Below are 25,006 nucleotides of genomic sequence, written 5' to 3' on the forward strand. Positions count from 1 at the left end.
GGACACAATGAGAAGCCCAAACCAACAGATAATAGGAGTAGATGAGAATGAAAATTTTCAACTTAAAGGGCCAGCAAATATCTTCAACAAAATTAAAGAAGAAAACTTCCCGAACCTAAAGAAAGAGATGCCCATGAACATACAAAAAACCTACAGAACTCCAAATAGACTGGGCCAGAAAAGAAGTTCCTCCTGACACATAATAATCAGAACAACAAATGCACTAAATAAAGACAGAATATTAAAAGCAGTAAGGGAAAAAGGTCAAGTAATGTATAAAGGCAGACCTATTAGAATTACACCAGAATTCTCACCAGAGACTATGAAAGCCAGAAGATCCTGGACAAATGTTATATAGATCCTAAGAGAACACAAATGCCAGCCCAGGCTACTATAACCAGCAAAACAGAATCCCAAGTTTAGCAACAAAAATAACAGAAAGGAACAATTATTTTTCTTTAATTTCTCTTAACATCAATGGACTTAATTTCCCAATAAAAAAAGACATAGACTGGCTACACAAACAGGACCCAACATTTTGTTGCTTACAGGAAACCCACCTCAGGGAAAAAGACTGACACTACCTCAGAGTAAAAGACTGGAAAACAATTTTTCAAGTAAATGGTCCAAACAAACAAGCTGGAGTAGCCATTCTAATATCGAATAAAATTGACTTCCAACTCAAAGTTATCAAAAAAGACAAGGAGAAGCACTTCATACTCATCAAAGGTAAAATCTATCAAGATGAACTCTCAATTTTGAGTATCTATTCTCCAAATACAAGGGCAGCCAAATTCATTAAATAAACTTTAGTAAAGCTCAAAGCACACATTGCAACTCACACAATAATAAATGGGAGATTTCAACACCACACTCTCACCAATGGACAGATCCTGCAAACAGAAACTAAACAGAGATACATGGACACTAAGAGAAGTTATGAAAGAAGTGGATTTAACAGATATCTACTGAACATTTTAACCTAAAACAAAAGGATATACTTTCTTCTCAGTGCCACATGGTACCTCCTCCAAAATTGACCATATAATTGGTCACAAAACAGACCTCCACAGATAAAAAAATATTGAAATTATCCCATGCATCCTATCTGATCAACACAGAGTAAGGCTGATCTTCAATAACAACATAAATAATAGAAAGCCAACATTCACCTGGAAACTGAAAAACACTCTACTCAAAGGTTCCTTGTTCAAGGATGAAATAAAGAAGGAAATTAAAGACTTTTTAGAGTTTAATGAAACCAGTACCTCGGAGCTCTTGTCTCTAGCTGCATATGCATCAAAAGATGGCCTAGTCGGCCATCACTGCAAAGAGAGGCCCATTGGACTTGCCAACTTTAGATGCCCCAGTACAGGGGAACGCCAGGGCTAAAAAGGGGGAGTGGGTGGGTAGGGGATTGGGGGGGTGGGTATGGGGGACCTTTGGGATAGCATTGAAAATGTAAACGTGGAAAATACCTAATAAAAAAAATTAAAAAAAAAAAAAAGGAAAATAAAGCCACAACATACCCAAATTTACCCATTGGGACACAATGAAGACAGTCCTAAGAGGAAAACTCATAGCCCCGAGTGACTCCAAAACGAAACTAGAGAGAGCATACACTAGCAGCCTGACAGCACACCTAGAAACTCTCGAACAAAAGGAAGCAAATTCACCCAAGAGGAGTAATTGCCAGGAAATAATTGAACTCAGGGCTGAAATCAACCAAGTGGCAACAAAAAGAACTATTCAAAGAATCAACCAAACCAGGAGCTGGTTCTTTGAGAAAATCAACAAGATAGATAAACCCTTAGCCAGACTAACTAGAGAGCACAGGGAAAGTATCCTAATTAACAAAATCAAAAATGAAAAAGGAGACATAACAACAGAACCTGAGGAAATCTAAAACATCATCAGATCCTACTGCAAAAGGCTATGCTCAACAAAACTAGATAACATGGATGAAATGGACAACTTCCTAGACAGATACCAGGTACCAAAGTTAAACCAGGATCAACTTAATGATCTAAACAGTTGCATTTCCTCTAAAGAAATAGAAGCAATCAATAGTCTCCCAACCAAAAAAGGCCCAGGATCAGATGGGTTTACTACAGAGTTCTATCAGACCTTCCAAGAAGACCTCATTCCAACTCTCCTCAAGCTATTCCACAAAATAGAAACAGAAGGTACCCTAACCAATTCAATCTATGAAGCACAATTACTCTGATACCTAAACCACACAAAGATCCAACAAAGAAAGAGAAATTCTGACCAATTTCCCTTATGAATATCGATGCAAAAATAATTAATAAAATCCTCGCTAACAGAATCTAAGAACACATCAAAAGGACCACACATCATGACCAAGTAGGCTTCATTCCAGGGATGCAGGGATGGTTTAATATATGGAAATTCACCAAGGTAATCCAGTATATAAACAAACTTAAAGACAAAACCACAGGATCATCTCGTTAGATGCTGAGAAAGCATTTGACAAAATCCAACACCCATTCATGATAAACGTTTTAGAATGATCAGGAATTCAAGGCCCATACCTAAACATAATAAAAGCAATCTACAGCAAACCAGTAGCCAACACCAAACTAAATGGAGAGAAACTCAAAGCAATCCCAGTAAAATCAGGCACTAGACAAGGCTGCCCACTTTCTCCCTATCTATTCAATATAGTCCTAGCCAGAGCAAGTTGACAACAAAAGAGATCAAGGGGATACAAATTGGAAAGGAAGAAGTTCAAATATCACTATTTGCAGATGATATGATAATATATATGACCCCAAAAATTCTACCAGAGAACTCCTAAATCTGATAAATAGCTTCAGTGCAGTAGCTGGATATAAAATTAACTCAAGCTGGAGAGATGGTTCAGTGGTTAAGAGCACTGACTGCTCTTCCAGAAGTCCTGAGCTCAAGTCCCAGTAACCACATGGTGGCTCACAACCATCTGACACTCTCTTCTGGTGTGTCTGAAGAGAGTGACAGTATATTTACATACATTCAAAAAAAACCTTGCCAGGCATGGTGGCGCACGCCAAAAATCCCAGCACTTGGGAAGTAGAGGCAGGCGGATTTCTGAGTTCGAGGCCAGCCTGGTCTACAAAGTGAGCTCCAGGACAGCCAGGGCTATACAGAGAAACCCTGTCTCAAAAAAAAAAAAAAAAAAAAACAAAAAAAACAAAAAAACAAAAAACAAAAAACAAACAAAAAAACCCCCAAAAAACCAAAAACCAAAAACAACAACAACAACAACAACAAAAATAAAATAAAATAAAATTAACTCAAACAAATCAATGCCCTTTCTTTACACAAAGGATAAACGGATTGAGAAAGACATTAGGGAAACAACACCCTTTACAATAGTGACAAATAATATTAAGTACCTTGGTGTAACTCTAACTAAGGAAGTAAAAGCTCTGTATGATAAGAACTTCAAGTCTCTGAAGAAAGAAATCAAAGAAGCTCTCAGAAGATGTAAAGTTCCCCCCATGCTCATGGATTGGTAGTATTAATATAGCAAAAATGGTTATCTTGCAGAATGCAATCTATCTATTCAATGCAATCCTTATCAAAATTCCAACTCAATTCTTCACTGAACTAGAAAGAGCAATTTGCAAATTCATCTGGAAAAATAAAAAACCTAGAATAGCAAAAACTATTCTCAAAACAATAAAAGAACCTCTGGTGGAATCACCATGCCTGATATTAAGCTGTACTACAGAGCAATTGTGATAAAAACTGCATGGTACTGGTACAGTGACAGACAGGTAGATCAGTGGAATAGAATTGAAGACCCAGAAATGAACCCACACCTATGGTCACTTGATCTTTGACAAGGGAGCTAAAACCGTCCAGTGGATTAAAGACAGCATTTTCAAAAAATGGTGCTGGTACAACAGGCAGTTATCAAGTAGAAGAAAGCGATTGATTCATTGATCCACTCTTATCTCCTTGCTCAAGTCCAAGTGGATGAAGGAACTTTACATAAAATCAGAGAAACTGAAATTAATAGAGGAGAACATGGGGAAAAGCCTTGAAGTTATAGGCACAGGGGGAAAATTCCTATACTGAATAGCAATGCCTTGTGTTGTAAGATCAAGAATTGACAAATGGGACCTCATAAAATTGCAAAGCTTCTGTAAGGCAAAAGACACTCTCAATAAGACAAAAAGGCCACCAACAGATTCGGAAAGGATTTTTACCATTCCTAAATCTGATAGGGGACTAATATCCAATATATACAAAGAACTCAAGAAGCTGGACTCCAGAAATTCAAATAACCCCTTAAAAATGGGGTACAGAGCTAAACAAAGAATTCTCAACTGAGGAATATTGAGTGGCTGAGAAGCACCTGAAAAAATGTTCAACATCCTTAATCATCAGGGAACTGTAAATCTAAACAACCTTGAGATTCCACCTTACACCAGTCAGAATGGCTAAGATCAAAAATTCAGGTGACAGCAGATGCTGGTGAGGATGTGGAGAAAGAGGAACATTCCTCCATTGTTGGTGGGATTGCAAGCTTGTACAACCACTCTGGAAATCAGTCTGGCGGTTCCTCAGAAAATTGGACATGGTACTACCGGAGGATCCAGCAATACCTCTCCTGGACATATACCCAGAAGATGTTCCAACTGGTATTAATACCACATGCTCCACTATGTTCATAGCAGCCTTATTTATAATAGCTAGAAGCTGGAAAAAAAACAGATTTCCCTCAACAGAGGAATCGGTACAGAAAATGTGATACATTTACACAATGGAGTACTACTCAGCTATTAAAATAACGAATTTATGAAATTCTTGGGTAAATTCTTGGATATCTGGAGGATATCATCCTTATTTAGGTACCCCAATCACAAAAGAAGTCATTAGATATACACTCACAGAGAAGTGGATATTAGCCCAGAAACTTAGAATACCCAAGATACAATTTGCAAAACACGAAAATCAAGAAAAGGGAAGACCAACGTGTGGATACTCCATTCCTCCTTAGAATAGGGAACAAAATACCCATGAAAGTAGTTACAGAGACAATGTTTGGAGCTAAGATGAAATGATGGACCATCTAGAGAATACCCTACCCTGGGATCCATTCCATAATCAGCCACCAAACCCAGACTATTGCATATGCTATGAAGATTTTGCTGAAGGGACCCTGATACAGCTGTCTTGCATGAGGGATGCCAGTGCCTGGCAAATACAGAGGTGGATGCTCACAGTCTCTATAGGTCAATGGAGAAGTTAGAGAAAGCACCCAAGGAGATGAAGGGGTCTGCAACCCTATAGGTGGAACAACAATATGAATCAACCAGTACCCCCAGAGCTCATATCTCTAGCTGCATATGTAGCAGAAGATGGCCTAGTTGGCCATCATTGGGAAGAGAGACCTCTTGGTCTTCCAAATTTTATATGTGCCAGTACAGGGGAACTCCAGGGCCAAGAAGTGGGAGTGGGTGGGTAGGGGAGCTGGGCGGGCGTAGGATATAGCTAAGTTTCAGGATAGCATTTGAAATGTAAATAAAGAAAATATATAATAATAATAATAATAATAATAATAATAATAATAAAGGTAATCACAGTGTGAGACAATATTGGTGCTACATGTGTGGGTATCCACTGTCACCCAACACTTGAGGGTCTGCAGGAAGACTAGTGCCTGGCCGGACTGAGCTTTGCAGTGAGACCCTTGTCTTATCAAACAGAAGCTCTATGTCTGTCTGTCTCTCTTTCACCCCACCCCTTTCTCCCTTTCCCTCTCCTTCTCTTCGCTTATCAGGGTAGGGAAGGAAGTTTACAGAACTTAGAGCTGAGACACAGGCATGGGATTGTTGATGTGGGTTTACAGGGTGTCCAAGTCACAGTGCCTCCTGTGGTGAGACCCAGGTCACAGGGCTGTGTTGTGTTTTGTGAGTCAAACAGGGATCTGTGCAGACAGGGGAGCTATACAGCACCCTAACTTCTCATACACTATGATCATTCGTTTCTTTTCTAGACAGTAGCATTTAAGAATTTTATTATTTTGAAATAAACGTTCACAATCTTCATCTATTTTGTGAATCTTTTTTTGAGCAGGTTTTTCCTGTAAGAATATTCTTTTTTCTTATATAAACTTGGCTTAACCTTTTTCTTTTCTTTTTTTCTTCTAAATGAAAAATGATTCTTAGTACTTTGTCAAAGACAATTCAGGACAGTTTTTTGACATTATGAGAGTTCTTCTCCTTTAGTTTGGAAAGAGATTAACCAACGAAGTCAAGCCTCTGTCAGGGTGGGACTGCAGCCTCCACAATCTTTACCCAACTCCTGCCAGTTTCAGAGACTTCCTTCTCTATGTACCTTGCACTGGCCCACATATCTGGCTTCCACTCTTTTCTTGGTGCAAGGGTCTGTTGTAGAGTTTGGCGTTTCTGCTCCACCCATGTTATTTTGATGGCTCCCCAACCCCAGTTGTCATGCTTAGATCCTATAGCAACCCATAGTGGTCTTGGTGGCTCCTCTGTGCTGGCTCTATTCCAGTAAGGACTAGTGGGTAGGGTGAGGGCTCTCTTCTAGCCAATACACTATCCTGGTTTCTTCCTTCTGCTCCCTTTACCTCTGCACAGCAGTCCAGCATATACTGATCTTAGGGTTGTTGATGGCTGGTCTTTGAGCTGTAATACATGGAAGATTGTGGAGATGCCTGACTTTAAAGCACGTGCTGTAAGTGGGCTTTTGGTTTTCCTGGTTTTATGGGGACATTTAGGAATAAGACTACCACCATCTTTCAGAAATTTTCTTTCTGCTGCTTGTATTTCTTCTTTTTCAAGCTAACTATTGTTTGAGATCTAAAAGCTGAGGCCCAAGTAATTTCAACAGAAAGGCAGAGAAAATCCTAGAGACTACAGGCCATTTCTGGAGCTGTAGAAAATTCATGATGCACTGCTGCTTTTTCCACTGTTTGAGCAGAGTGTTTTCTTTTGACTCTGGAATGCTTTGTGTGAGAGTTAACAGCTTAAAGCCAAGTACTACTGTTGGGGTGCAGATAAGAAATTCCAAGTCTCAATGGGCAGACTGACTTTCAGAAAATGGGGTTGCAGAAACAAACTGGGGCAAGAATGTAGATTTCAAGGATTGAAGTTCAAACAAGAGCTTTATAAATAAAGCAGCTCCTTGTGTTGTGTTTTCAACGGCTTAGGGAAGCAGTTGCTAGCACATGGCTGCACATCACTGTGAAGCTCAGCACTAACAGGTTTTACTTCTTTGTTAAGCTCTGTAATCAAACTGTCACTCATGGAACGCAACAATGTGGTTCAACTATTCTCTAAGATCAAGTGTAAAAATTCAAATTAGATTACAGACTTAAAACATAATATCAGAAAAGATCAACCAAGTTACATTTTCCACTTAATCTTATCTACTCAAGACGCCAGCATCCTTCAAGAGATGTTATGGATGAATGATGTTAAATAACATAATTTTAGGGGGAAAGAAAAACCCCAAACAAACCAAAACCTTAAGCTCCAAATATAGCTGTGTGTAGAGAACAGGCAGAGCTCCACTATGATTAAGCCAAATATTCTGGCATATACTGTGGTGAACCACATGCCCACAGAGTCAGCGATCCTAGACTGGCCATTGGTCCACCTGATTGAAGAGGACAGCATCTGTAACCTTCTTAGTAGTGTTTCTACTCATTCACTCACTCACCCACCCACTCTCCCTCTGACCACTACCAAACCTTTGTCTTCTAAAGAGGTCATGGAGATCTAACAAGGGTCACATAAAAACAAGCTTAAAGTATATCCAAAGTCTACTAGGCATCCAAATACCATGTTCTAATGGAATCCCAACAGGCCATGAGGTGGATTCCATCATGCTCAATTTAGAGATCAGGGAATTCAAGCAATTCATGACTGGTTCAAATCTATGCAAGCAGTGTGTCAGTTCTGGCTATGACTCTTGTGTCAGCTGTTTGCTTTATTCTTCTTTCCCATTGTCCCACCAAGTCACATCTCCTTCTGGTACCCTGCCCAGAATCATAAAGAGATAGCAGCAGACCTTGAATCCAGGTCTTCTAATTACCTTCTTCCATTCTAATGTGTTGGTAGTCAGGTTCCACTGTCAACTAAGCAGACATTTAGGACTATTTCTTAGTGATTCTCACCCAATGTAATTGTTCCCAAGCCAAGTGACTCATTCTGTGAGTCTTGAGACTGCTTACTGGATTCAGCATGTATTCAGGTGCATAATGTGCTTTTTTTCTCAGTGTGTTTGATTTAACATCATTTGTTTGGTTTTGGCCCTATGCCACACAACTGTGAGAGGTCAGGGAGGATACATGCACTTCCTTAGGTATTGAGCACTTTTGTTGTTGTTGTTTAAAAAAATAACATTTTACTAGAAGGGGATAAAACAACCTGTTGTTTAATTGCTCCAGGGGCAATGAAGACAGTAGCAGGACAATTAACAAGAGAAAGTAAGATGCAAGGTCAGCTTGGGGGGAGGGGGGTGAGTATACATTTGCTGAGCAGCAAAATCCAGAGGGGTGGACTTGACAAAGAGTAAGAAGGCTTTGGGAATATGTGTGTCTGTGTACACTTTTATGTATATCCTTACAATAGGTTAAAGTTGACACATATAATTCTAAATTTTAATAGTGTTTGCTTTTTACTACCAGAAATCATTCTGCAAAGTGGGTCTGGTCCCACTTGGCAATATCTTTGCAAATGGTTTCCCATTATAGGGATAAAAGTCAGTCCTCAAAATGTGTTCTGGGAATAGAGAGATGGCTCAGTGGTTAAGGTACTTGCTACTCTTGAAGAGGATCTAAGTTTGGTTCCAAGCACCTATGCTAGATGGCTCTCCAGCTGATACCTTCTTCTGGCCTCGATGGACACCCTCACTTTCATGTGTATGTATAAATATTTTCAAACACACACACACACACACACACACACACACACACACACACACACACACAAACATTAAAGTATTTCCTGTTATGAAGGGTGACCTAAGTATAAAACATGTACTTACAAAGTGCTTTGAGCTTATTACCAAGTCAACAGGACATTTTACAGGGTTTTGGATATAGCTCAGGGTAGAGTGCCTGCCTAGGAGATGTACGGTCCTGGAGGTGAAAAGACAGACCCAATATATAACTCATGGCTAGTGAGAATGAACATTTACTCTTTCTTTGAGATCTGTTGGAGAGGGATTCAGTAGGCATTCAATTGAAATGGCTTAAGCAGTCTGTAACCAACTCTCACCATTTAACATTTAAGCAAAAAGGACAGCTGGGAAGATGAGGGATGAGTAGGTTCAGATGCACACTCTGTACATAACCCTAGGAAGGTATGAGGCAGTGGGCTCTTTCTCTGGGCACTTTTTGTTACTATAGAATTTTAAATTGGCTACCACATAACTACTGATAGGCTCTGAGAGGCCAGGAGCATTCTTCTTAGGAGTGTTTCCACTTACTTAGCTTCTAATCTTCTTAGGAACATTTCCACTTACTCACTCACTCACTCACTCACTCACTCACTCACTCACTCACTCACCCTCTGCCCACTACTAAACCTCTCTCTCAAAGAGAGAGGGCAGCATTTTCATCTTAAAATCAGGCAATGAATTTGTCACCGACCTTCAATGAGAAAAAGTGGTCAGGTCTTTTCCTGACTAACTATTTATTACACTGCTAGTAGTTTAAACCATTTTACAACCTGAAATGCATGTCATATATGATATATCTTTATACCTGGAGCCGTGTGGGAATATTAACCTATGTGTGAACTTCCCTGCCCCTGGGGATCTTTGGTGATATTGGTTCATGAGAGAAAATGGAACAGATATGATAGATGGGAGTTTGAAAGCCCTGTGAGCATACAGTAATGATGAAGTAAGACTTTGATGAGCCTTAGCTACCAGGGACCCCCTGAGTCAGTCATAAGGAGCTGCAGATTGATACAAAACCAAGAGGAATTTATTGTTCCTGCACCTGAAGGAGAGGTGGCGATCTTGGGTAGCCCATTCAGCGAATTTTTCATGGGTAGTGAAAAAGTGTAATGTTAAAAACAAAAAGACTAGGTCTTTAGGCCCAGGCTTGAGAATGTGACCTTTGTAACTCAATATTCCAAGGCATGCTAATCATAAAACAGATAGTGACATTCTTCTACCCACCTGCTTCCTGAGTTCAGGGAGTGTTTGTTCAAAAAAGAGGTCACCCTGACTGTTCCTGGAACCCGCTATGCAAATGTGCTACTGTTAGAGGCTCATAGAAACTGTCTTGAGAAATAACCACACAATTACTAGCTATTATTCCTTCTGACTTCCATTCCTCTTGACTCTTAAATGGTATTTTTGGTATTTTCCAATAATGCCCTCTCCACCCCCTTGAGTTGTGTTTTTTTTTTTTTTTCCTTTAAATACCCCTTCCCCAGCTACTTGGGGTTCCTCTACCCCTGTGTGGTGTACGACTGTGGGCCCCAGAGCACACCTGGAACAAAAAGTCCTCTTGCGGTTTGCATCAAGACCATTTCTTGCGAGTGATTTGGGGTGTCACCTCTCCTGAGTCAGAACGTGGGGGAGTCCTCACTTTGTGGGTCTTTCAGTAGAATAGAGCAAAAGCCACTAGGCACAATATGATTGGCAGAACACTGTGACTTTTAAACTGATTGTGAAAGAAAGAAAACTAAATTCAAGGTCCTAGTCAGAAGGTTTACAGACCTAGAGCCATAAAGATAAAGAGAGTCGGGCTGACACAAAGGCGGTAAAGTCATCCCAGGAACTAACTAGCCATTAAGATAAGAGAGGTATGCAAGGACAATCTCTGGACAAGCCCAGATGAGTAATGGGCCACCTGGCCTGGTCTCCCTCTGATGTAGTTTGAGTTTAACCAGATGTTCTGCCAAGAAAAATAAGCACCCTCCCTTTAGAGTTATTGTCCCGACCCGCACATACTGCTTGCTGATGTTTAAACTGCCCAATTGTGTGTAACTGCACCAATTTCCCCTACCCCCCACTCCTTTCCTATATGAACCCCTAAATTTTTAGCCTTAGGGTCGACTCCACTGTCTCCTGCGTGAGAGAGATATGTGTAGGCTCGGAGCTCCATCATTAAACTGCCTCGTGTGTTTGCATCAAGATGGTCTCCTGTGATTCCTTGGGTGCGTGCCATCTCGGAACTTGATTGGCAGTCTCCCCACTAGGGTCTTTCAATTGGTCCTTGGGGGATGAGGTGGCAAGGACTTCCCTGGTCTGTAGGTGGTCAATGATCAATCCACCCTGAGGTTTTTCTGAGGAATATAATCCAGGAAGTGAGGGGTGACTAAGTGTTCCATTGACCTCCTCTCCCTTCCAGGGAGGAAGAGGTCTTTATGCTCTGGGGTCTGGTGAAATCTTCCAAATGCCTCGAGCTGACTTCTTCAATGACACACCAGGACCATCTCCAGGGAGACAGATTAACTTAGTTTGGGGGTGACTCAAGAATTATATAGTTACATCTACACAATGGAGTACTACTCAGCTATAAAAAAGAATGAATTTATGAAATTCCTAGCCAAATGGATGGACCTGGAGGGCATCATCCTGAGTGAGGTAACACATTCACAAAGGAACTCACACAATATGTACTCACTGATAAGTGGATATTAGCCCAAAACCTAGGATACCCAAGATATAAGATACAATTTCCTACACACATGAAACTCAAGAAAAATGAAGACTGAAGTGTGGACACTATGCCCCTCCTTAGAAGTCGGAACAAAACACCCTTGGAAGGAGTTACAGAGACAAAGTTTGGAGCTGAGATGAAAGGATGGTCCATGTAGAGACTTCCATATCCAGGGATCCAACCCATAATCAGCATCCAAAAGCTGACACCATTGCATACACTAGCAAGATTTTATCGAAAGGACCCAGATGTAGCTGTCTCTTGTGAGACTATGCCGGGGCCTAGCAAACACAGAAGTGGATGCTCACAGTCAGCTAATGGATGGATCACAGGGCTCCCAATGGAGGAGCTAGAGAAAGTAGCCAAGGAGCTAAAGGGATCTGCAACCCTATAGGAGGAACAACATTATGAACTAACCAGTACCCCGGAGCTCTTGACTCTAGCTACATATGTATCAAAAGATGGCCTAGTCGGCCATCACTGGAAAGAGAGGCCCATTGGACACGCAAACTTTATATGCCCCAGTACAGGGGAACGCCAGGGCCAAAAAGGGGGAGTGGGTGGGCAGGGGATTGGGGGTGGGTGGGTATGGGGGACTTTTGGTATAGCATTGGAAATGTAAATGAGCTAAATACCTAATAAAAAATGGAAAAAAAAAGAATTATATAGCATTGGGGACAGGGGTCAGAATATCCAGGATGGGCAAAGGACATGAAGGATTAAGGTACCAGATGCCTCATTAGCTCAGAGAAGCATTTCAGGAATCTCAGGTGCTATCTGAATGGTTTTTTTTAGGGAGTAAGGAAGTTGAATCTTAACCAAGGCTATGTGACATTCCACAGGTAGAGGTGTGGAGGTTAAGATCAGAGAAGGGAAAGCCCTGCTAGTGAAGGAAGTCCTCCATTTTTGCTCCAAGCCCCGAAGGCTATCTAGACAATAGTAGACTTTGCATCAATAGTTGATATCATTAAGATGTTAAACAGATTTCCTATCTAGATTGACACACTGCTCTAAGGGAGAGTCATTCTAGACCACTGTAATCACCCCACAGTTCAAGTATACTCAACATTTAAGACTTTGGAGTAAAGAATTAAATGCCCTCTAACAACAGATTAATGAGCCAACTTATCATCAGTGATCTAAGACACCCAGTGAACATTCTCTACTCCCGGCTCAGTCACTTACCCTCATAGACTATGCCCACTGCTCCTGCCAAGCTAAGCACTTCTGCTAGAGTTGGTTGTGCTTTTCTTGCTAGTGACAGGCCAGGCATTTATGACCAACCCGAGATGCAGATTAGCTATGAGAATGATTCACAAACCTCTTGCTTGGGAACAGGACCCAGGGTCAGTTTGCAGACTCTGTGCATTTTAACTGATCATGAACACTGTAATCTTTACAATAATCTTTGTAGTCTGAAAGCCCTGATTCTTTCCCCTGATGCATCTATCCACAATGGTTTATGTTCACATACAGTTCCCAACAATCTGAAGCATATGCAGCATACGAAGTACAGAAAGTGTTAATAATGAAAATATAAAGTTGAAATTAATACAATATAGTGACAACAACATGGAAACATTTCTAAATTATGCTATGTAACAATATAATGCTTCATCCTGAATGATGCTAAGCTTGTATTATTAAAAATGCTACAATGGATTTCAAATAAATTCCATAGTGGGATATTTAAGACAGATCACTTGAGCTCACTCCTAAGTTTACATGACAACCAGAGCTCGATGACATTAGAGTTTGTTATAATTTCAGAAAACTCAACACAATAGGAGAAAATCACATTTAATATAAATATCACATCAGCGTCTCACATTATTCTTGAGGTAGCAGTTTTATTGCAGTACTTGGAGTTTTTAGAATATGTAATGCAATCAAGACATTTCAATCAGAATATGTTAACTTCATATTCAAGATGTAATATACTTCAAATAGCATGATTATGGGAAATAGAGTGTATTTGTTTAATACTAAAGATATTTGCCTGGGGCTGCTGATGAAAAGCCATGAGTAATTGTGCTTTATCCCAGCAACCACACTATATCACACATGCTAGTCATTATCTATTATCTGTATAGCATTTTAATAAGTCACACTCGTGATAACACAGGATACTGTGTGTGGAATTATAAAATTAATATCAGTAGGTAAAAAAAAATTATATCCATTTCCCCCATGTATTTGAGAGAGAAGAACTAAGAACAGAATCTATCTGAACACACTGAGGAAAATCTGAGGGTTGTTCATTTAATTTATTAATGAAACTGACCAGGAAATGATCAAGCCTCAGGTTTTCCTCAGTGTGGTTGTAAATGGATTCTGCTTTTAATTCTTCTCAGAGGTTACAAGATCATGAGTGAAAGGACACAACTTCACATGAACAAGATAGAGCACCTTACCTTTTGCATTCTTATGTCTCTCCCAAGAATGTCCACACCTTCAGTTTCCCTAACAGGCCTCTACATTTGGTGTATCTGAGCTTTACTATCTTTTAGGGCCAAGCTGCTGTGTCCTGAAGACCTATAGGTGCCACCCACTGACCTCCCCCCCCCCCCGCCCCCTTAAAGCTGGCACCAATGAGGCTTAAAGATGTAGTTGAGGCTTTAACCATATCTGGAGTTCAGCTTTCCTTATTTGTCTGGCTTTTATACTAATTCCAACCATGTATCAGCTGACAATTCAGTGGCTCAAACTACCAACTTGGCAGACTTGGCTCAAATACAAACAGTTCAGAAGTGTCACAACTGAGTTGTGGCTGCATGTCATGGCTGTGCTCTGTGAGCAGTGGCTGTGTCACTTTACCTCCCTGTCAGGGGCACCTTATGTGAAAAGCAGAAATGAGCATCTGACTTTACTGAAGCCCACTAGAACTGGAATGAGGGTGGAGAAAAAGCTTTCAACTGTCAGAAGAAAACTGTTTGCTCCAAAGTATGTGTTCTCCTTTTCAAACTCTATATGCTAACCAAGAATACATGAATTGGCAAAGACAACGTGAAAGAAGGGGGCTTCCTTCTGCCCTGTGGTCTCACAGGGCACAGAGACTCTAAGGCTCACACAATCAAGAAAGGAGACAGTTCTATCAGCCTGTGAACCTTTCCCAGGAGCTTCATGCACAATCTGCTTACATGTTGGGCTTGTGTGGCACATCTGGGACAGGAAGTGGGTTACCACAGAGGGCCTGGGTGTGTGTAGACAGTTCCCCAGCACACAGCTCCATTCCCCTCCTCTCCTGTGCAAGTTGTGGGTAGTTTTAAGTGTTGTTTCATCATGGTCATGGTTCATTTACCCCCACTTGATTTCTCATAATTACAATTTGGAGGTGAGCTAAAAGTTATCACAGTGCAATGAATTATGGGGGAATTTACAATGTCTATTAGTTTTATCACTTGTAATTTTCATCTTTGATCTTAATTTACCTGGGTAGGCTTACAAAAGAGAAAAAAAATTCATTTTATTACAAAAACAAAAACAAACAAACAAAAAAACCCAAAAAACCTGAATAGTAAAATTCATTTAGGGAAGAGAGCTCTTCAGAGGCAAGGAGTAGATGTGCTTGGTAAGAAGAGCGCATCTGGCAAACCCTGAAAGCAAACAGGCAAAAATGTGTGCCCTCAGACCTGGGTTCAGTTTAAATACACATGCCCAAGTAAGTAAGGTGGAAAACTGAAGGCAAATAGACATCTATTGGAAATCATCATTTACAGAACAATGAGATGGAATCTGAGTGATCACAGCCCATCCAGTTCACCAACATTCCTTCTCCCATTTGATAAACAGGAACCCTATTCCTATTAGCTGAGCTTGTGTAGTCACACCTTGATGCCACTCCTTTTCTTTGCTAATGAAGCTTCTTGAATCTCAGAAAGAACTGAAAACAAACTCTGCCTTAGGCCTGGATTAGGCATGCTACACCAAGCAGGGAAATACCAGGCAGTCCCGAATTTTGGGGTCAGAAACTGCACAGAAATGCTACACCTTTAACTGTATAAAACGCATCACAATGTATGTCACATACTCCCCCAGGCCCTTCCTAATGCTTCTAAGGGTCAGAATTTGAATGTAAATACTTTATACAACAACATGAAAATGTGTTTAATTCTAGCATGTATATCCATATGCCTACAAGAATTGGCTTAGCAGCTTGGGTTTTTTCTTAGTTCATGTACAGTTATAGAAGAGCTGTTACTCTAAGTGCACTGTCTCAATGTGACTTCTTGTGGGATGCACATCTAGACAGCACCTGCAGAGGAAACAACCTGCTGAGTACAGGCTGAACACTGTGCATGGTCTGCTAGGAGGTGACCTTTCCCCTGCTGTAAGAGAACCCATTGTGAAGAATGCTCATTTCCCAGCATGATTTGCTCCCCTCCTCTAACCTGCCAACCTGTCTTAGGTTTCCTCACAATTTATTCTATAGTTTTTGGTCTTTTTTATAGCTTTGGATGAGATTCAAATTACAACACAGAACATGAAACTTAAGCAAGTAATTCTTTTTCTAACTTCTTTGTTTTGTTTTTCTAATATAATAAACTCCAAGAAATTCTACTATAAAATAATAACCAATAGACACATCATGTAGACAAGAATTCTAATGTACTTAAAATTAATTTTTAGAGCAGTTAATGTGTGTCTTAGTTAGGGTTTCTATTACTGTGATAAACATCATGACCAAAAGCAACTTGAAAGAGCTATGGGTTTATTTCATGTTACAGCATGTAATTTATCATCCAGGACAGGAACTCAAACAGGGCAGGAGCCAGAAGGAAGAGGCAGATGCAGAAGCCATGGGGAATGCTGCTTACTGGCTTGCTCCTCATTGCTTGCTCAGCTGTTTTCCTTTAGAACCCAGGAGAATACCAGCCCAGGGGAGATGCCACCCATTGTGAGCTGGGGCCTCCCACATCAATCAATAAACAAGAAAATGCCCCCACAGACTTGCTCTTAGGCCAGTCTGGTAGAGGCATTTTGTCACTTGAGGCTCCCTCTTCCCAAATGATTCAAGCTGGTACTAAGTTGATATAAAACTAGCCAGCACAATGGCCATCTAAAAATATATTATCTCATGGAAAGAAATCAAAGCAGAACAAAAGTGAGGAAAACATATCTCTTCACCTCTCCTATGGATTCTAGTGGCCTGCTATGCTCACAGGTTAAACTTACAATTAGTGAGATGATTATGCTTATTTCGTAAATATCTCAGAAATGTGCTCCTCTATGAAGCTGAAGAGTTGAGGAAACAGTACTCTGAGGACACCTTACAGCACAGCTCTTATTCTCTGGATTGGGAGCTGTCATCACTGCTATGTGGCTGGGAAGGATGGTTGGCACTGTGTTCTTGCACCAGGGAGCGAACACATCTGAAATGGAGAACAGCAGTATTTGTCTCCAGAAGAGAACTGGGTCTGAGGATTAGAGAAATCTGTACTAACCAGTGTACTCATTGGTTTATAAAGCTGTTTATCAGCAGTATCTCATTTAACACTCACTATGACTTTGAAGGTTCTTCAGACTCAAAGAAGCACACAGTGGGAGCTTTAAATATCCCAGTTATAGGTGTGCACACCTCAGTTCTAACTTATCCAATTTTCATAGGAGAAATTACTACATTAAAAAAAGGACAGTGCTCAACAAATCTTAGTTTTTCTTTTAGAATTTCTTTTATTTTTAATTAAGTCATAATTTTGAGATGGCCTTCATGTATCTTAGCCAAGCACGACCTTGAATTTGAGATCCTCCACAGATTATAGATGTAGGCTACCACACTCAGTTTATGTGGTGCTGGAATAGAGCCCAGAGGTTCATGAGAACCTGGGAAGCACTCTGTGAAAGGAGGGCTGTGGCACAGTTCCCAGGCCTCTCAGCCCTTCTTTGGTTAGTACCTGGGGATTTTGTTCTGTCTTACTTCCTTTTTTTTTTTTTTTTTTTTTTTTTTTTTTTAAGACAGGGTTTCTCTGTATAGCCCTGGCTGTCCTGGAACTCACTTTGTAGACCAGGCTGGCCTCGAACTCAGAAATCCGCCTACCTCTGCCTCCCGAGTGCTGGGATTAAAGGCGTGTGCCACCACGCCCAGCTTACCTACTTTAAACTATATTTATCACAACCTCCATAAAAAAAATAAAGATGTAGTGCATTTTTGTAGTGTGCTCATCACAACAATCAGGAATTAGACTTAATAACAGTGTTTCCAGTAGAAATGATGAACTTTATTTATTTATTTATTTATTTATTTATTTATTTATTTGGTTTTTCGAGACAGGGTTTCTCTGTGTAGCCCTGGCTGTCCTGGAACTCACTCTGTAGACCAGGTTGGCCTAACTCAGAAATTTGCCTGCCTCTGCCTCTGTCTCCCAAGTACTGGGATTAAAGGCGGGTGCCACCACTGCCTGGCAATGATGAACTTTAAAATAGCCTGCTTACTTTAATCTAAAATTCAGTATTTTTCCCAGAAGTACCACAACTACAACAAGCGGCCTTTGAAACGGTTCACATTAACCAGAGCACCAGAGGCTAGCCTGATACAGAAAGGAGGACTGACACATAGGTCACGAAGCTACTTATGTTGAGCTGTCACTTTTTCTCCTTGGTTGCTCAAATACTCAGCCATCATGCATTTCAGAGACCAGTCACCCCACTGAGCATCATGCATTTCACAGACCAGCCAGCCACCCCACTGAGCAACATGCATTTCACAGACTAGTCACCCCACTGAGCAACATGCATTTCAGAGACCAGTCAGCCACCCCACTGAGTATCATGCACTTCACATCCCAGTTACCCCACTGAGCAACACGCTTTTCACAGACCAGTCACCCCACTGAGCATCATGCATTTCACAGACCAGCCAGCCACCCGACTGAGCATCATGCATTTCACAGACCAGTCACCCCACTGAGCATCATGCATTTCACAGACCAGTTACCCCACTGAGCATCATGCATTTCATAGACCAGTCACTCCACTGAGCATCATGCATTTCACAGACCAGTCAGCCACCCCACTGAGCATTCTGCTGAAAAGTCAGTCCTGCTCTCAGCAGTTCAAACAAGTAATTACAGGAGAAACAGGATAGAGTGCCCCAAGCTGGCTTGTTCTGGGCAACTGGGCTATGGCTGCTACTTGAGAAAGGAGTCATAAAGAAGGTTAGCCCAGCATGTGAGACACACTTGACCCCACTAGAGCACCAGCTGTCTGCCTCCTGCCCTTTTCAGAATGAGTTAAATGTATGTCATCCTTCTACTAGGAACTAAGCTTCTCCCTTTCTAGTCCCATCAGAACTGTATAGTCGCAGTGTAACAGTTCCCGTGGTGTGATAAGAAAAACAACTGACTTAAGTTATAGTGTTATTTTAAGTCAGGAATCCAAATTTAAAATACAGCTGGTCAGGGCCTAGAGAGGTGGCTCAGAAGTTAAGAGTACATGCTGCTCTTCCAGGACCGGACTTCAGCTCCCAGCACTCACCTCAGGTAGCTCATAACTGTCTGGTTAACTGTTAACTGATAACTGTGCTAATAGCTTCAGGGTATTTGCACCTCCAGTCTTTGCTAGCACTGGTACTCACCTGCACGTATTTATTTGTCCATATGCACATATCCATATGTTCCCTTATTTTGCAAACATAATTTTTGCTCTTTGCTATCAATCAAGTCTTTTAAGAAATTAACGAGGGGCTGGGCGGTGGTGGTGCACACCTTTAATCCTAGCACTTGTGTGGCAGAGGCAGGCAGATTTCTGAGTTCGAGGCCAGCCTGGTCTACAAAGTGAGTTTCAGGACAGCCAGCAGGGCTATACAGAGAAACCTTGTTTTGAAAACCAAAAAAAAAAAAAAAAAAAAAAAAAAAAAACAAACAGGAAGAAATTAAAAAAAGGAAGGAAGAAAGAAAGACAGGAAGAAATTAACGAAGGGCTGGAGAGCTGCTTTGGCAGTAAGAACATTTGTTTCTCATCCAGAAGACCTCGGTTTGAGTCCCAGCACCCATATCTGCTTCACAACCATGTCTAACTCTAGTTCCAGAGTATACTCTTTGGACTCCTGCAGGCACCAAGCATACATGCAGGCATACATGCAGTCAAACACTCAAACACATAAAATAAATAAACCTAAAAAAATTAATGGCGTGAACATACAATTCTTAGAAAACACTACCTTTCACATTCAAGTAACTGACGAGTAAAATGGGGGCTGTCCGAATTGTGGTGCAGGCATGAAAGGAAGTCAGTAAGACTGTAAACATTCACTTCTACGTCTCTGTGAGTAACTGTGAGCATGCACACTGCGACACAAGGGCCGTGAGAGCAGTGCACAGCGGTGATGCATGTTCTCCTACGGTACTGCTCACAAGCAAGCCTGAATCTGTGTGGCAGCTACATGAGCATTATGATGCTGAACAAGTTCACACATGAATAGGTAACAGGCACTAAGTTGATACACAAACTGGAATGTTTTCCTTCTTCAACAATATTCAACTACAACACTAACACTCATCTTTTTTCAAATTTCATATTGTCATACAAAGATATTCCCTTGAAGGCACACAATGCTAAAACTGATAGCTTTCCAGTGTTTATATTTTAACAACCAAATTTAACATCCAAGAAGAATGACATTTATTAACCGACATGATGGTTAAACAACTGTAGTAATTTCATTAGAAACTGTCAGCCACATACTACTGTGAGCTCCTGACAGTTATCCTGAGACAACCAGCTGCATCTGGGCCTTTGTTTGTTTTTTGCCTTCCTTGTCTCTTTCATTCTGTTACATTCAGGAAATGACAATGTATATACATGAAAAAGACAGATAACATAGAAACTTCTTGTCAAGAGAATAGGAACACATACTTCACTCTCATGGTGATGAGCCTACATATGAAAACTAAGTCTGAGATACTGTAGCAGAAATAAAGCACATCTCTGCCTCTCGCATGCTTGACACGATTGGTTACTGACTATGGCTTGTTTGGACTTTGTATGTTCAGTTGGACCTGCTCCAGGTGACAGCAGATAGACCAGGTGGATCTTCTATCAATGTCTCCTTGATATCACTGATGGCACAAGGAATGTGGATGACCATTCTTAGCGGACTGAGCCTCTGACCAGCTAAGCTCCTCTTCATGATCTCTACCTTCACTGCCTCATCTGTAAGCTGTGATATGATCAGACATTGTGATGATACCTTACGATAAGATGGGAGGCCCAGGCAACAATCTGAAATTCTCGGATGCTTACACACGTAGTAGAGAAGCCAAATGGATAGTAGGGGAAGTCAGTGTGTGCAATTTTTATGTGGAAAGTCTGTCCCGGTTTTCATTTTGTTTTTCAAACAGTCTCACTATGCGACCCAGGCTGGAACTCACAGCTGTCCTATTGAGGCTTGTGAGTGCCACAGACATACACCAGGACAGTCACTACTGTAAGAGATTTTACATTGATGGAAAAAGCTAAGCCTGAGCTCCTGAGTGCTCCAAGCAGTTTTATTAGCATTTTTTTGATACAGGCAAAGTTGACTGATGGCCCAGGAAGGGAAGGATATTTGCACAGTAGGTAAAATAAAATAAAAATTTAACTTAAAATTTCAGTATCAAATTTGAAACTGCAAGTATCATGCTGCAATTAGTGTGCACTAATTTTAATGTTCTGTCAGCACACTGCATTGCAACCCCGCACTAATGCACTGTGTTTTATAGTTTCATTAAAAAGCAATAATAAAATGAAAAGGTTATTTTAATGGATTTAATTACTTCTATATATATATTGAAGCTGAAAATTAAAATATGTAAAGCAGAAAATAAACTTGGGGTACTTAAGTAGATATTAGTCCGTAATTTTAAGATTGAGTCAATTTTCTTAATTTTATAAAATAATTAAACTATATAACATCAATACAGGTGAATAAATATTAAAGCATCATATTTATGATTAATACAAGGCGCATTTTCTAAGATATCAAGGAAAAAGAGAAAGAAGCCATATGTAGAAAAGCTCAGAGGGCAGATATGTCGGACAAAGCAGAGAACACACAACTGTTTTCTAGTCATCATAGGCATGTGGTGAATTAAGTTCAAATTAAGTTCATCAAAATAAAATTGAAAAGGAAATTATTTTGTTTGTATGTGCTTTTAAAGTATTAGTCAGTCCCCCTGGTTGATGGGGACTATGTTTGAGACCACAACCTAGAACATTCCCACCAAGGCAGAAAGGTCTATTGCAACTACTTTTCTATACAAGTCTACCGTTCTACAGAAACTAAACTAGCCATCATAGCTTCTTAGCCAAGCATTTTTAAAAAAGATCTTATTTTTAGTCATGTATATATGTGCCTCCCCCTGTGTGAGTATGTGGTGTGTGTGTGTGTATGAGTGTGTGTGTGTACAGGCACACATGAAAGTGTTCATGGAGACCAGTTTCTCGCAACCTCTTCTGGGGAAGTGTAAGCCAAATAAACTCTTTCCTCTTCAACTTGGTTTTGGTCATAGTGTTTCATATCAGCAATAGTAACCCTAACTAATATACAGCATTAATGAAATGGCCAATAAAAACAAGAAGGGCTAAGGGTTTTTTCTTCCTTTTCAAAGAAATCCATGTAGGCAGTTGGATGACATCTAAAATCATAACTAACAATAAAAATTCTTCACAACCCTTCTATTTTCGAAGTGTTTTCTACTTCTGTGAGATGAACAGGGTTATTGCTTTAGGTACAACACACAATTACTACAGACAGTGGAAGATACCTTCCAGGGATATTCTGGAACTCTGTAACAGTCACTTTAAGTGCCACCAGTTCAAGCTTTTTTTTCTTGTTTTATAACTGGGGCCCAGCAGCCATTTAGAAGTCCAGTTATTGTCAGTTGCACCTCTCTGTCTATACAGTAGAAAGGATGAAGGGACAGAAGGCGGAGTGTGAAGACAGAAAAGGTATCTTACAGACAGGAAGATAAATGATACCTTTTAATCTATTAGAGAAGCTGACTGCAGATAGAAGGTATTTAGAAGCCAAGTAGTTAATGCTACTGTTAAAGTTGGTCCTGACTTGGCTATTAGCGAACTTGGGATATAGTACCTATGAGAAAAACATTAATTTAGTTGACTGTGGTTGTTGTTGTTTTGTAAACAAATCTCAATGGTTTGATTTTTACCAATGAAGACTTGGGAGCTGGATGATAGCTCAGAGAGGCGGAGAAAGCATCCAGCCAAACTTCCTCTTTGGCCAATGCCGTGCTACCAGGAAATCTACTCTTATGCTCTCTCAAACAACCTCCTTCAAACTCAATGTCCCTCCTGTCCACTTCCTGTGCATCTGTCTACCAGTCCTCCTGAATCCCTTTACTGCTTTTTTCTTAATAATTCTATGTTCACTTTCTGTCAGCTGGTTGCTTGCTCTGCATCTTGATCCATGGTTGACTTTATTTTATCCTGTTCTTAATATTCAAATAGAAAGCTCTTGGATTAAAGATATGTGTTAAGGCTGAGTTACACCACAACTAAAAATGGCGTTTTTCAGTAAATAACACAATCTTGAGTGTATTAGTCAGGGTTCTCTCGAGTCACAGAACTTATGGGTAGTCTCTATATAGTAAATGAATTTGTTGATGACTTACAGTCTACAGTCCAACTCCCAACAATGGTCATTAGCAGCTGCGAATGGAAGTCCAAGAATCTAGCAGTTGCTCAGTCCCACATGGCAAGCAGTTGAAGGAGAGAGAGGGAGCCTTCCATCTTCCATCTTCCACTACATTGAGCCACTACATTGAGGTTCACAGTGTGATCAAATATCCTGTAACATGTGATGGGTATTCTGACAGCCAGAGTGATTGGACAGAGATACAACTAGGGTATTGACAAGGCACGTCTTTGAGGACTTTTCCAGAGACAATTAAGTGGTCATGAATGTGGGTGGCACCATGAAATAAGGTCAACAACAGGATAAAAAGGAAAAAGTGAGGAAGACAGCTAAGCACGGCATTCTCTGCTTTCTGACACAGTGAGATGAGAGTAAACAGCCTCATGCTACCCTTGCCAGAGCAGCCCATGCCACCCTGCCTTCACAACCATGATGGATTGTATCCCCTCAAACCATGAGTGAAAATGAACACTTTCCTTAAGCTGCTTTTGTTAGGTGTCTGGGCATAGCAAGGAGAAAGGTGACTAACACTCAGACAAGTCCTGACTTCATTCTTAACCCTAACCTCTTGGGTCAAGTCAGGCTCATCTCAGTCTTCACACCATCAGCACGAACAGTTCCAGTATGCACTCAGATAAGATTGCTGTCAAACGTCTAGAAATAAAGATCTTTATCAAACAGGAGAGACAAGCATGCCTTTCAGTAGCAGACCAAAGTTCCTAGAGGTGGGGCCAATCTTCATTCTGAAAAGATTATGAGGTCAGTGACCCAGACAGACCCATTCAAAATTAAATTCTGCAAGGCTTCCTGTCTACCTACAAGCACTCTGATATCCACAGATAAAAATTTCTTCACAATAGTCTTAGCCATTAGAATAAAAACACTGCCTTAATTTACGGAGAATAGTTTTAAAAACAGAAGCTCACTCTTTGCTGGATAGTCACTGCTTTTCTACATGTAATTAGTCTTCTTTATCATACTAATATCTAATCTATATACATTACTCTGTTCAAATCCTAAAATAGAACTATTCTTTCTAAGCATACACCACTGTGATGAGAGCTGAAGCTGCCTGACGTGGTAACTCCTGTGCCCCTACTCAAGGCATGGAGGAGAGGGGCTGAGATCTGCTACCTCATGTAGAACTATGTAGCTGTCTGGCCCAAGAAAGAAATGTGTTTTTAAATCCACATGATAGATCACATGTTAATGAAAACTTTGAATGTCTATATAATGTATGATTTCAATGGCCATAAAATGGCTAAATCATTTCATGAAGCACTAAAAAGCCACCATATTAAACAACAGTGGCTTCTTCTCATATTATATTTCAGTGAGGTCAGGATGTTTGTAATAGTTCTCAATCTTGGGTTCCAGACAAGACTGTGTGAGTAAAATAAACAGTTATGGAAGCTTTGCCCCATTCAGAACAATGGCTTCGGGATTTCTTTTTGGTCTGGAATGGCTGTTTCCCACAATACAGTCCTCTGTGTGTCTCAGAGTGAGGCTTTGCCACTGCCCTGGGTACACTCTTCCAACCTGCTGCCATTCAGTTTGGTAAATTGTTGTTTGTGTGTGTGTCTATGTGCATGCACACATGCATGAGCACAAGTCAATATGGGCAATAACAACATCCGTGGCCATTTGAGCATCAACAGTAATGTTCAAATCAGCTTCTTAGGTCAGTGAGTGGCTCTGATGTTAAGGCA

General features: G+C 40.6%; 1 protein-coding gene across 11 annotated transcripts in view; it reads right to left on the reverse strand.

The window, feature by feature from the left end:
* The window catches only part of Ube2e2 (ubiquitin-conjugating enzyme E2E 2), a 320,722-nt gene that overhangs the window by 77,418 nt on the left and 218,298 nt on the right, over positions 1-25,006 (reverse strand). Inside the window, exon 1 of one of the 11 annotated variants that reach the window (XM_011244758.3) lies at positions 19,824-24,946. The exons of the other annotated variants lie outside the window; for them this stretch is intronic. Within the exon in view, the coding sequence (XP_011243060.1) occupies positions 19,824-19,945 (122 nt within the window). The 5' untranslated portion in view covers positions 19,946-24,946. Of the gene's footprint in view, positions 1-19,823; positions 24,947-25,006 lie in introns of those variants that run through there. 11 annotated transcript variants of the gene reach the window in all.

This window comes from Mus musculus, chromosome 14 (genome assembly GCF_000001635.26).
Source record: "Mus musculus strain C57BL/6J chromosome 14, GRCm38.p6 C57BL/6J".
NCBI lineage: Eukaryota > Metazoa > Chordata > Mammalia > Rodentia > Muridae > Mus > Mus musculus.